Source organism: Bombina bombina, chromosome 1 (assembly GCF_027579735.1).
Source record: "Bombina bombina isolate aBomBom1 chromosome 1, aBomBom1.pri, whole genome shotgun sequence".
Classification (NCBI taxonomy): Eukaryota; Metazoa; Chordata; class Amphibia; order Anura; family Bombinatoridae; genus Bombina; species Bombina bombina.
Genome location: NC_069499.1, coordinates 760,789,251 through 760,803,386, shown reverse-complemented (window position 1 = coordinate 760,803,386; position 14,136 = coordinate 760,789,251). Strand labels below are relative to the sequence as shown.

The window sequence follows — 14,136 nt, the reverse complement described above, 5'->3', positions numbered from 1 at the left end:
AAGTTACAAGCTTTGCAACTGAGCACGACACAGCCTGTGAGCCAGTTAAGAACAACTGTCACCTGTAGCTGCCAATAACCGGCTATCACCTTCTCAGGAGATTCAATGCCTGCTTCACCCAAGCAGGACTTTTCCTATGTGTTTCACAGACCATTATATACAGAAAAAGTGCATGGCCAACAATTGCATAACAAAAATATAAAGCAATAAAACTGAATTTCAAACAAGCAGTAGATTTTTTTCAGACAAATTTCTCTGTCTCCTATATCATGTGACAGCGGTCAGCCAATAAATACTAATTTACATATTTGAGCTGGGAACTCATGCACATGCTCAGTAGGCACTGGTGCCTCAGAAAGTGTGCACATTAGATTGTGAACACTCCTCCAATGAGCAAGTGCCTTTTTACATTTTTTTATTTGTACTAGCTCCTTTACAGACTAATGTCTCTGTTAGGCTCCAACAACTTCTTCAAGTGTATGATGTGGTAAAACATTAAGGTATCCTATAATATAAAAGGCCAAGTGTGTTTGTCTGAAGCTGTGATGCGCAGTAGAGACAGCGCAAGGACAAACACACCTGACCTTGGAGTCTACACACCTGTCCTGATCTGCTGTGCTGTCCACAGCGAGAATGGTGGGCGGGAGTGGGCGTCGCCGGGCGGGAGCGGGCATGGTGGGGCATGGCCGGGCATAAGTGGGTGTGGTCGAGAGAGCAAAAGAGAGGATGGGAGAGAGAGCAAAAGAGATGGGGGAGATAGAGCAAAAGGGAGGGGGGGAGAGAGAGCAAAAGAGAGGGGGGTAGAGAGTAAAAGAGAGGGAAGAGAGTGAGCAAAAGAGAGAGGAATGAGAGCAAAAGAGAGGGGGGATAGAGAACAAAAGAGAGGGGGGAGCAAGAGCAAAAGAGAGGGGGGAGAGAGAGCAAAAGAGAGGGGGAGAGAGAGCAAAAGAGAGGGGGAGAGAGAGCAAAAGAGAAGGGGGAGAGAGAGCAAAAGTGAGGGGGAGAGAGAGCAAAAGAGAGGGGAAAGAGAGCAAAAGAGAAGGGGGAGAGAGAGCAAAAGTAAGGGGGAGAGAGAGCAAAAGAGAGGGGAAAGAGAGCAAAAGAGAGGGGAAAGAGAGCAAAAGAGAGGGGAGAGAGAGCAAAAGAGAGGGGGGAGCGAGAGCAAAAGAGAGGGGGAGAGAGAGCAAAAGAGAGGGGAGAGAGAGCAAAAGAGAGAGGGTAGAGAGAGCAAAAGAGAGGGGGGTAGAGAGTAAAAGAGAGGGGAGGAGAGAGCAAAAGAGAGGGGAGAGAGCAAAAGAGAGGGGAGAGAGAGCAAGAGAGAAGGGAAGAGAGAGGAATGAGAGCAAAAGAGAGAGGAATGAGACCAAAAGAGAGGGGGGATAGAGAACAAAAGAGAGGGGGGAGCGAGAGCAAAAGAGAGGGGGGAGGGAGAGCAAATGTGAGGGGGAGAGAGAGCAAAAGAGAGGGGAAAGAGAGCAAAAGAGAGGGGAGAGAGAGCAAAAGAGAGGGGGGAGCAAGAGCAAAAGAGAGGGGGGAGCGAGAGCAAAATAGAGGGGGAGAGAGAGCAAAAGAGAGGGGAGAGAGAGCAAAAGAGAGGGGAGAGAGAGCAAAAGAGAGGGGAGAGAGAGAGGGCAAGGGGTGGGACCGCTGTACTGCAAAAAATGGCCCGTTTACACGGGCTTAAGGACTAGTGATAAATAAAATGTTATACACTGTAGCAACACTACTACCATATAGTGTTCAAGAAATGTGCATTTTCCTGAGCATATCTAGACATACTCTTCAACAAAGAATACCAAGAGAAAAATAAATAAAAATTTGATTACAGAGGTAAATTTTTAATTGCATGCTCTGTTAGAAACAAAGGGAAATGAAACCCAAAATGTTTCTTTCATGATTCAGATTGAGTGTGTAATTTTAAACTACTTTGCAATTTACTTCATTCTCTTGATATTCCACTTTAAATGAGTAGCAATGCACGACTGACAGCTAGCTGAACACATCTAGTTAGCCAATCAAAAGAGACAAATGTGTGCAGGCTCCAATAACCAGCTAGCTCACACTACTGCATGATATGTACATATTTTTTTAACAATGGATACTAAAAAAACAAAGCACATTTACAAATAAAAGTGAATTTAAATGTGTCTTAAAATGGCATTCTTTATCTGAATCATGCAAGTTTAATTTTGACATTCCTATTCATTTAAGCGATATGGGGGTTAAGCTAGGGTCAGTAATGCAAAATGTGTATGTTCTAATGAATTAGAGCATGCCATTGAGCTTTAGAATATCCCTTTAACTGATGTAATTTCAAATGGTGGCATTTTAATAGTGAGAGTCATTGTAAGATACTCATGAAAAAGGACCACAATGTCCGAAATACATTTTTTTAAAATTTATCAGTTTTGAAGAAACACATTTGCTGGATTCACTTATCCGTCCATCTCAACAGAGCCATCGACAATAAATAGTTGCTAAGCAAAGGGAGAAAATTCTTACGTGGAAAAAGCGTTGTTTTGCTTCTCACATCGGATTCCCTTGCAATTGTTGGGTTCCTCAGAGGCACTAGTCTCATAATAAAAGTACAGTTGATTTAGTCCATTGGCAAAGGCCAGAAGCACCAAGCAGTAGATGAAGAGAAATTTTAGAATATCGAGCAGCATTCGCCCCAAGGAGATCTGCAAGGGGCCAAGATGGGAATTGGCTGTGAACAGGGAGATGAGACGTAGGGAGCTCAGGATATTAGATATTGCAAAAAGGGCTTCAGCAATCAGAGTAGGGTGCCACATATCCCATTCTTCTCTTGGCCTTGAGCCGCTGTACTGAGGGAATAAAGACAGGAAGAAACTGTAAATTATCCAGGCTGAGTCACACACAACTATCCTAGGGCTTCTGCCAAATAGTGAATTTAATCAATAAGAGCTTTGGCTGTCTACCCAGGGAAATGTAATCTTTTTCCTTGTAATGAAGGACTCCAGTTTGACTTGTTTCAGCATGCGCATTTTGCAAGGTCAAAGCGAAAAAAGAAATTATTAAAACCTCATCTTTGCTTTTGAAACGGATATGGGTTTTTCAACACAGAAAAACAAACACTCAGAAAACATCTCGCTTACCAGATACTTTTTTTTGTTTCACAGTTACAAACTTGTCAGCTGCTTTTTAGCCTCAATAATTTAACCATTAATATACAATCATAAATTAAACAGAATATATTAATAGAGATGTGTGTAGTGATATGGAGTGGAAATAAGTGTTTTCTCATTTGACTTTAATTACACTGTTTTCACATGTTTTGAAATTGATAGCATGATAAGTTTATCTTTAACTATCTCACAAGTGTGCATATTTCGTCTTTTCTTTTCGTGCACATTTTATTTAATGGCAAAAAAACATAAATTATGCTTACCTGATTATTTCATTTCCATCTCTACGAGGAGAGTTCACGGCTTCATTCATTACTTGTGGGAATACAGAACCTGGCCATCAGGAGGAGGCAAAGACACCCCAGCCAAAGGCTTAAATACCTCCCCCACTCCCCTCATCCCCCAGTCATTCTGCCGAGGGAGCAAGGAAAAGTAGGAGAAATATCAGGGTATAAATGGTGCCAGAAGAAAAACAAAGACATTTAGGTCCGCCCAACGGAGAACTCGTACAGATGGAAATTAAATGATCAGGTAAGCATAATTTATGTTTTCCATCTTAATACGAGGAGAGTCCACAGCTTCATTCATTACTTGTGGGAAACAAATAACCAAGCTCTAGAGGACACTGAGAAAACGGTAGGGTAAAAGAGAGACGGACCCTATTCTGAGGGCACCACAGCCTGCAAAACCTTTCTCCCAAAAGCTGCTTCAGTCGAAGCAAAAACGTCAAAGTTGTAAAACTTTGCAAAAGTATGTAAGGAGGACCAAGTAACCACCTTACAAATCTGCTTCATAGAGGCCTCATTCTTGAAGGCCCAAGAAGAAGCCACAGCTCTAGTTGAGTGAGCCGTAATCCTCTGAGGAGGCGTATGTCCCGTTGTCAAGTAAGCCAAGTGAATCATGCTCCTCAGCCAAAAAGATAGGGAAGTGGAAGAAGCCTTCTGCCCTCTGTGCTTCCCCGAATACACAACAAACAAAACTGAAGTCTGTCTGAAATTCTTCGTAGCCTGAAGATAAAATTTCAAAGCTCGAACCACATCCAAGTTATGAAGTATCTGCTCCTTTGAAGAAGGGTTAGGACACAAGGAAGGAACTACAATCTCCTGATTAATGTTGTGATCAGACACAACAAAGGGAGAAATCCCAACCCAGTGCGAAGGACAGCCTCATTGGCATGAAAAACCAGATAAGGAGGCTCACATTGCAAGGCTGCCAACTCAGAGACTCTGCGTGTCGAAGCAATAGCCAGTAGAAAAAGAACCTTCCAAGACAGTATCCTAATGTCAAGATAATACATAGGCTCAAATGGAGCCCTCTACAAAACCCTAAGAACCAGATTCAAACTCCAAGGAGGAGCAGAATCTCTAAATACAGGCCTGATCCTGGATAGAGCTTGAACAAAAGACTGTATATCAGGAAGCTCAGTGAGCTTCTTGTGTAACAACACAGATAGAGCCAAAATCTGTCCCTTTAAGGAACTGGTGGCAAGTCCCTTCTTTAAGCCATCCTGGAGAAAGGAAAGTATCCTGGATACCCTGACCTTATGCCAGGAATATCCACAAGACTTACACCAGAGTAAGTAGGTCCTCCACACCTTATGATAGATGTGTCGGGTGACCAGCTTCCTGGCTTGAATGAGAGCATCAATTACACTCTCAGAAAACCCTCTCCTGGCTAAGGCTAAGCGTTCAATCTCCACGCAGTCAGCCTCAGAGAATCTAGATTTTGATGCACAAAGGGGCCCTAAACCAGCAGATCCCTGCAAAAGGGCAACCTCCATGGAGGAGACGATGACATCCCCACCAGATCCACAAACCACATCCTCTGCAGGCAGCCACGACGGAGCAATCAGAATAGTTGATGCTTGCTCCTGCTTGATGCGGGCCACTACTCGAGGTAGAAGAGGTAATGGAGGAAATATGTAGATTAGGCTGAATCCCCAAGGCACTGCTAAGGCATCTATCATTTTTGCCTGGGGATCCCTGGACCTCAACCCGTATCTGGGTAGCTTGAAGTTGAGTCTGGACGCCATGAGATCTATCTCCGGAGTCCCCCATCTGTTGCAAATCTCTGCAAACACTTTGGGGTGAAGAGACCATTCCCCCGGATGTCTGCTGAGAAAATCTGCTTCCTAGTTATCCACACCGGGGCTGTGGATTGCTGACAGCGAGCAGTTGTGGGTCTCCGCCCACTCCAGAATCGAGCTACTTTCCTTTTTGCTAGGGAGCTTCTCATTCCCCCCTGATGGTTGATATAAGCCACCGAGGTAATGTTGTCCGACTGGAATCTGATGAACTTGGACGAACCCAAGAGGGGCCAAGCCCTCAGAGCATTGAAGATCGCTTGCAGTTCCAGGACATTGATCGGAAGAAGTGACTCCTCCCGATTCCACCTGCCCTGTGCCTTCCTGGTATCCCAAACAGCTCCCCATCCTTAGAGGCTCACCTCCATAGTCACAATCTCCCATGATGGTCTCAGGAAGGATGTCCCCTGGGACAGCTGATCTGGATGTAGCCACCAAGAGAGGGATTCACTCGACCGGATGTCCAGAGAGATCTGTTGGGATAGATCCGAGTGATCGCCGTTCCATTGCCTCAGCATGCACAACTAAAGAGGTTGTAAATGGAACCTGGCAAATGAAATGACATCTACACTGGATACTATGAGCCCAAAAAATTCCATACACCGGGCCACAGATGGCCTAGAGGAGGTATGAAGGGCAAGATAGCTGGAAGCAATTTTGCAATGCCTCTGGTATGTAAGGAATATTTTCATGGATATGGAGTCTATTATCGTGCCCAGGAACTCCACTCTGGTAATGGGAACTAGAGAACTCTTTCCTGAGTTTATCTTCCATCCATAAGATCGAAGAAGATGTAGAAGAGCTCTTGAATGGAGCTCTGCCAGCCGGCAGGCCGGAGCCTGGACTAGGATGTTGTCCAGATAAGGTTCTACTGCAATACCTCTGGATCTCGCCACCGTGAGCAAAGGTCCCAGAAACTTCATAAAGACTCTTGGAGCAGTAGCCAAGGGGAGAGCTACAAACCGGAAGTGCTGGTCCAGAAAAGGGAATCCTAGGAACTTGAAGTGATCCTTGTGTATTGGCACATGAAGGTAATGAACGATGGGACCGACAGAAACTTGTTTAAGCACTTTAGGTCTTGAGGCCACACCAGGTCACATGGAGTGCCATGCAGGACCACCTCTGCAGCCGAGAAGAAAGCATGCCAAAACTACCAGGCTGTGCAGTAATCAAATGAAGTTAGAACCTGACTGTTCACACATTGCCAGAGCCATATCTCACATATGTCACAGCAAAAAAACACAATAAAGTAATCATGTATAAATCCCCCCCTGTTCAATGATCACCTTCCAGAGATATTAACCCTTGATTCTATACAGATAAAAGGAGTCACACTGTGATCCTGTCTTCTTGCGTTATCTGTATTCCCACAAGTAATGAATGAAGCCGTGGACTCTCTTCGTATTAAGATGGAAAAGGAATTGTGCATATAATAAGTACATTTGGAACAGTGCTGTCATTCTTCAAAATGCAAAGCTTACAATATGATAACATACTAAAACTATGCAAAAGGGTGACACTCATATTCTTGCACACATCTTAAAAAATGTTGTTTTTTTTGTGTTTGTGTGTATGTGTGTTTTTTTTTGGGGGGGGGTTAACGGTATCCAGTAAGCAGTAGAGTCCCACGACTTACTTGTACAAAATCATGCAATGCTTTTTAGTGATAAATTAAAACAGTTTTTACTTATAATAATTTTGAGTAATATGTCCCTTTAATTATCATTATTTTTTTTTTTTTTTACAAGATGATTAAATGTTGAGTTTTCCTTATATTTTTAAGTCCCCATGTATTATATAAGGACCACTGCCTACTATCTACCTATTCAGCTGACAAGTTAACTGCACATGCACAATGAGAATTCTTGTACTTCCTCCCAGCCAAGATATCCATCAGCTATATTATGCGTGGTCTCTGCACTTAATGGCTGGGTACACAGGCAGTTGGCAAAGGACCCCTCTCAATATACAGGGACAACTATGAAAGAGGGACTATTGAGTGGTCAGCTGAGACAAAAGGACTTTGACAATAACAAAATGGGAAAGTACTGAGCTCTTTTAAACTGTTGGGATACACATGGGCATTTACACATTTCTCCTTTTATTTCCTATCTTTTAATTCATTTATTTAAATTAATGGTCCATTGATTTATTTTATTTTTTTATCTTATTTATTCATTGTGGATTAGTAAAACACTTTCAGGCTTAATGATAATTTGTATGGCACATATTTATCAGAAATGGAACAATATTAGACAGTTTGATAAATAGACTATAGAGATATGGTGATGTAAAGCAGCATAAAAATAATAAGAACACTTTTGTCATATAGTATAATGTACCCAGAGCGATATAATATTTATTTGCAGATTAACCTACACCATTTTGAGTTGGTGTTTTGCCATATTTGTAGACAAGAAAAAAAAGCACTACTTACCTTTACGTAAGCTACAATTTTAAGGGAGATGGTTGCAAGATAGAGGGAGTTCATAGCAAAGTCCATGAGGTTCCACCAATCATGAACATACTCTGTGAATCCACCATCCCACATTTCCTTAATTTCACCCCAAATAAAACCTGTAGAAATAGGAAACACAGACTGGAAATTTAGTTTTAAAAAGAGAATTGAAACCGTGGAACAATGAAATAATTGAGAAAAGCAACTATCTATGATGATTGAAACCATTATTAAGTATTGAAACATCTGGATTACTTCATTAAGATGAAAAAAAGAGCTGATATGTGGAATGATGCAAGGTGCATGGAAGCAATCCAAACAAGAATCAAAAAACAAAACCAAATCAAACAATGACATGGTAACACACCAACCCAAATCTAAACGTTGCTTACTTATATATGAACTCTTTCACTGCCTTATTAAGCTGTTTTGGTTGACTTACATAATATGTTACTATATCACTGTATAAAAATGCAAAAATCACATAAAGGGCTAGGTTACAAGTGGTGCACTAACTGTTGCACGCAAGAACTGCTGGTGCTATGATAAATGCCGACAGCATATGCTGTCGGCATTTATCGATGTGCAGCAGACATGATCCGCAATATCGGATCATGTCAACTCGCAGTTTCTTAAATATGCCCCATAGTCCCAAGCTGTGTTCCCTCTAAGGCCAGTTTTGTATGCGGCCCAGCAGTGAAACAGTTCATAAAAGAGCCATATCTTGCAGTCTGCATTGTGCAGTGTGTGCTAATTGCAGGGTGCAGTTACCTATTTAACTGTTTCACTGCTGGGCCGCACACAAAACTGGCTTTAGATGGAACACTGGTCCCAAGTCATCTATATTGAGTTGTAGTTAGTATAGGATAAGAGAGCCCATTAGAATACATGCAACTTAGCTATATAACGTATGTGGAACATTTTTCACACATACTTGTCAGCTCACAACAGGTAGCGGCGATATTTGGGACCGTGTCCCTGCTGGTTTATTGATACAGTACTTTTTTCAAAAATTCCAACAAATGGTACTGTTTAAGATAAAAGTTCTCTTTATTAGGACAAATTAAAACAAAGTTGCTCACGTGCAGTAATATTTAAAAGCCAAAAATACTACTTAAAGGCCAGTCTGACATGTTTCGGCTGTTCCGCCTTATTCATAGACTCACTATCTGTTAGTCGCCTATGGAGCTTTATACGCTCCCTCGCAACCTCATTGGTTGCTAATAAGTGTGCTTATTAACCCTTTCTATATCGGACAAAAATAGGTAATACTACTTACAATGAAAGATACTGTTTTTCTCAAATACATGTAGTTAACCTCTTACATACAAGTCTACTTGGACTATTGCTATATCTTTAAATCCACTTCCAATCTGCATAATAGTTTACCAACAAGTGTCATTTATTCATAGGAATATTAAAATTTATTCAATTTACGTGCAATTGTAATTTTCTGCAATGCATTTATGACACTTATATGTAAACTATTTGGAAGTATTATATTTACTAATAGTTGTCATCATCACAACAAAAAAATTTATATAGATTTGGATACTTGCAATTATAGCAATAATTCTCATCAAAAAATTTAACCATACTGTTTAGTTGGCAAAGTTAATATTTGCCCCTTGATGGTTATAATTATTGCAATACCAATATTAACTTCTGTCATGTAATAACAACACTCAATCTATAGCTATATCATACTATCCTAAGTGATATACATAAACATCCTCAGCTCATGATTAGATCATTTTCCAATATCAATGTATTGTCTATCTAGATGTTAAATGTATAGTGGGATCTGGTTATTGTGTTTGTATGACCAGGTCATCTTAATGTTTATTTCTCTCCCAAACATTAATGATATCATTCTCTATATTCATTCCTATTGGTCTGTGTGTGTTAAGAGTAAAAATCCAATAGGCCTCTCTATGGAACAGTTCTTTGACTCTGTCACCTCCTCTTAGTTTTTTATTTATGACATCTATAATCATCCATCTGAATGATTCAACTTTGCCTTGATGCTCAAATAAAAAATGTTTAGCCACACCGGTGGTGGTCTTTTCCTTATCAATGTCATTTAGGTGCTCCCGAATTCTGGTCCTGGCCTCCCGTGAGGTACAACCAACATACTGGACCCTACAGATTGAACACTCTACCATGTATATGACAAATTCTGTTCTACAGTTTGTGCATTGTTTACAATCATAGACCTTTGCCGTTTGTGCTGACTGAAACACCTTTCTGCACATAGTGAAGCTGCATGCTGTGCAGCTTCTTGTGCCACACTTGTAGTGGCCTTTATGCATTATGGCGTCGCAAAAGGACAATTTATTAGGGCCAAACGCAATTGCTCTAGCGAATTAGATTATCAGGTGGAAAGTGTAGCATTGTTGAAGAAACTGAGAGAAAGGGGTTATCCAGAGGGACCCATAAACAAATGTACAGTTTGTGCATTGTTTACAATCATAGACCTTTGCCGTTTGTGCTGACTGAAATACCTTTCTGCACATAGTGAAGCTGCATGCTGTGCAGCTTCTTGTGCCACACTTGTAGTGGCCTTTACAGTCTAACCAACTACTTTGCTTGGCTGGTCTTCTAAGGGCACTAGGCGAAATAATATTCTCAATAGTGATATTTCTTCTAGACGTGAATCTACAACCCTTATCTATTACTTTATTCAATACATCATCTCCTCGTAAAATTGGGAGATTCTTCTTTATTATGTTACAGATTTCTTTGTATTGACTAGTGTAGGTTGTCACAAATGTGACTTCTCCCTTACTATCAGTATTGGGTCTCTTTGGTTGTAACAATGTTTCTCTTGGTATGTGCCCTACTTCGTATAAGCTTTGTTTATGGGTCCCTCTGGATAACCCCTTTCTCTCAGTTTCTTCAACAATGCTACACTTTCCACCTGATAATCTAATTCGCTAGAGCAATTGCGTTTGGCCCTAATAAATTGTCATTTTGCCACGCCATAATGCATATGGCGTGGGTGACAACTCCTTCCATGTATCAACAAATTTGCTGATATTGGCTTAGTGTAGAGCTTTGTTGTGACCTTCTTTTTCTCACGGTCACCCAGATAGTCAATTTTGAAGGAGTTAAACACAGATGTAAACTCCAAGCCAACCTTGTTATTGTTAAGGTATGCAACAAATTTGTCACTTTCTGTCACAGTGCCTGACCATATGAATAACAAATCATCTATGTAACGTTTGTATCCTATTATCTGTCCTCTATATGGGTTCGTATCTGCAAAGACGTGGGACAGCTCCCACCAGCCCATGAAAAGATTTGCATAGGCTGGTGCAAACTTGGCTCCCATGGCCGTCCCACGTCTCTGCAGATAGTACTTATCCTCCAAATTCAAAGTAATTGTGACTTAACAAGAACTCTATAGATTGTACAATGTAGTCTTTGAACACTGTGGTATAGTCACTTAGCAAATCCAGCATATATCTCACTGCCACCAAACCTTCACGATGCGGAATGGCAGAGTATAGTCCTACCACATCCACTGTTAACCAGTTATATCCTGGCAACCAGGTAACCTCTTCCATAGTTTTTAGTAAGTGCTTGGTGTCTCTGAGAAATGATGGTAATTTCCACACCAGAGGTTGGAGCAGTGTTTCTATCCAGTTTGATAAATTTTCAAAAACAGAACCGATTCCTGAGACTATCGGTCTCCCATTGACATTGATGATGGACTTATGCACCTTTGGCAGATGATGAAATATGGGTACCACTGGTTCCTTCACAAAGAGGTACTCAAAGGTGCCCAAGTCCATCACCCCTGCCTCCAGTCCATCATCCAGCAGATCTTTAAGTCTGTTTTGGAATGTTATTGTGGGATCAGATTTTAGACTCTGGTACACTTCCCTGTCTTCTAGTTGTCTATTTGCCTCTTGTATATAGGCAGACTCGTCCATGACAACTATTGTGCCCCCCTTGTCCGCATTCTTTATGACTAGACCTTTCCGTTCCTTTAGTCTCTTAAGGCCCTGTCTTTCCTTATATGTGAGGTTCTGCCTGTGTCTGTCATTTTTGGTTTTTAATTTGACTAAGTCTTCTTCTACTCTCCTATGGAAACTCTCCAATATCTCTCCCCTAAAATGTGTGGGGTAAAATGTAGATGGTTTGCTAAATCCTGTGTGCATTGTTTTGTTCATCATGTCAGTCTCACTCTCCCTTTCCAATTCACTAAGGGTTAAAAAATCGACTGCATCTCTGATTAGAAAGATATCATTACTTGGTTCCCTCTTCGTTGACTTTGTAGTTTGGAAACTCTCTATAGTATCTTCATCGATATAGAATTTCTTAATGGTAAGATCTCGTACAAATCTATTCACATCCATTAGAGTTTCAAAAACGTCAAAGTCAACTGAAGGCACAAAATTCAGTCCCAATTCCAAAACAAAAAGATTGATGACCCTCATACTCTGTATTTGTTTTGTTTCCCTCTCCTGAGAGGGTACTGATCTCGTTTGATAGTGGGTTCTTTTCCTCGTCCTCTTCTTCCCTCTACCCCTCCACCCTGACCTCTGGCCTCTTCCTCCCGAAAAACCTGTGTATCAATATTAGCTGTATTGGGGGTTAATTGTGTGCATGATGCTTGTGTATATCTATTCCCTATATTCTTTCCTCTACCCCCATTTTTCAATATGCCTATTGTTGTGGTCTGGATAGTATTCACAGTAGGTGGGTGTTGGGGATCTACATCAGTTCTGAATGGAACTATCGTGGTACTCTCATTAATTGTGTTGGTAGGACCCTCATCGTCTGATGATCCCCCACTAGTTGCATAGTTCAGAAAGTCTCTTATACCATTATCATCACTAGAGTCTGTTTCAGAGAATGTCACTTGTTTCTTTCCTTGCTCAGTGCTCTGATTTTTCACTCCCAATGTATTGCCTTTTCTGTTGTTTCTCCTTGATTTCCTATTCCTCCTTGGCAAGTATGTATTCCACTGGTAAACTTTGTTGTTTGCATAATCCTCTGAATCCCTAGTGAACTTACGGTATTTCATTTTATCTACTTCCTTTCTGAGGTTGTCTATTGTCGATTTAAGTATACTGTCCAAATGTATATATTGTTCATGATCAACAAAGGTATTTAAATCTCTCTGTATGTCCTTTATGACTTTCCTTGTTTCCTCCAATTTCTGATTTTTATATTTAATAATTACCTTCATTAATCTCAATGAACAATCCGTTAGTATGTCATTCCACTCACTAATAAACCAGTCCTCACTTACTTGGAAAGAGGGATATTTTCTAATTCTTAGTCCTCTAGGTATTATGTTTACATCGATGTACTTCTCTAGGGACCTTTTATTCCACCATGTCTGATACTCCTTAGACAGTGCTCTTTCCATCATTAGAAATATATCAGATATATCTTTCGTCTGAGCCTCAGGATTAAACGTATCCTTCAATGAAGGTCTATTCCTCTCAATGTCCTCTAGACTAGTAAGGGAATAATAATTACTGCACGTGGTTAGTCTGTCATCCATATTTGTGTGAATTGCACCTCTTCCTTGGTACTCCCAAATATGTCTGTCCGTTAATATAGTGTTGTATTTCGCTTCAATTAAGCGTTCTTTGTATATCTTGTACTGTCAAAGTCCAACACTTCAGGCTCTATTATTGTCAGCACATATATATCCCCAGTTAGTAGTCAAAAAAATAACCATTTAATATAGTATTTACCTGGGTGTTATCGGTTATCCTGCCACGAACAGTTAAAGATTTATTTCATAAGAGGTAACGTGAAGTGCTTCGTGGTCCTGGATATCCGACCGTTAACGGCTTCTGTATAGGATGTGAGAGAAATATTACACTCTCATCTGCTCTTGTTCAGCCCGATGTAGACACCTCGTTCTGGTCACACTGTGTCCTGAGCCCTCCGGGATCTCTAGTGTTCCACTCTCTCGTGGCTTGGAGATTCCCCTTCGGCGTCTGACGTCACGATACACGTGCTTAGTTGCGGCCAATCAGTAGGTAAGTCACTCGAGCTGGTAGCGTTGCTCCTTTCTTGTGTAGTAAGCCGGTCTTGGCGTCTGTTATGTGCTGACTTACCCGGAGCCCCCTCGGGTGGGCTGGATTGCCCTTCTACAGTACACACCGGCCCTCTTCCAGGTCGGATATGCATAAATTCCAACAAATGGTACTGTTTAAGATAAAAGTTCTCTTTATTAGGACAAATTAAAACAAATTTGCTCACGTGCAGTAATATTTAAAAGCCAAAAACACTACTTAAAGGCCAGTCTGACATGTTTCGGCTGTTCCTCCTTATTCATAGACTCACTATCTGTTAGTCGCCTATGGAGCTTTATACGCTCCCTCGCAACCTCATTGGTTGCTAATAAGTGTGCTTATTAACTCTTTCTATATCGGACAAAAATAGGTAATACTACTTACAATGAAAGATACTGTTTTTCT

General features: G+C 41.0%; 1 protein-coding gene across 1 annotated transcript in view; it reads right to left on the bottom strand.

Moving 5' to 3' along the window:
• The window catches only part of TRPC5 (transient receptor potential cation channel subfamily C member 5), a 400,026-nt gene that overhangs the window by 113,769 nt on the left and 272,121 nt on the right, over positions 1-14,136 (bottom strand). The window contains exons 4-5 of the mRNA XM_053699326.1: positions 7,667-7,806; positions 2,503-2,825 (exon numbers count right to left, since the gene is read on the bottom strand). Of these exons, the coding sequence (XP_053555301.1) occupies positions 2,503-2,825; positions 7,667-7,806 (463 nt within the window). The remainder of the gene's footprint in view (positions 1-2,502; positions 2,826-7,666; positions 7,807-14,136) is intronic.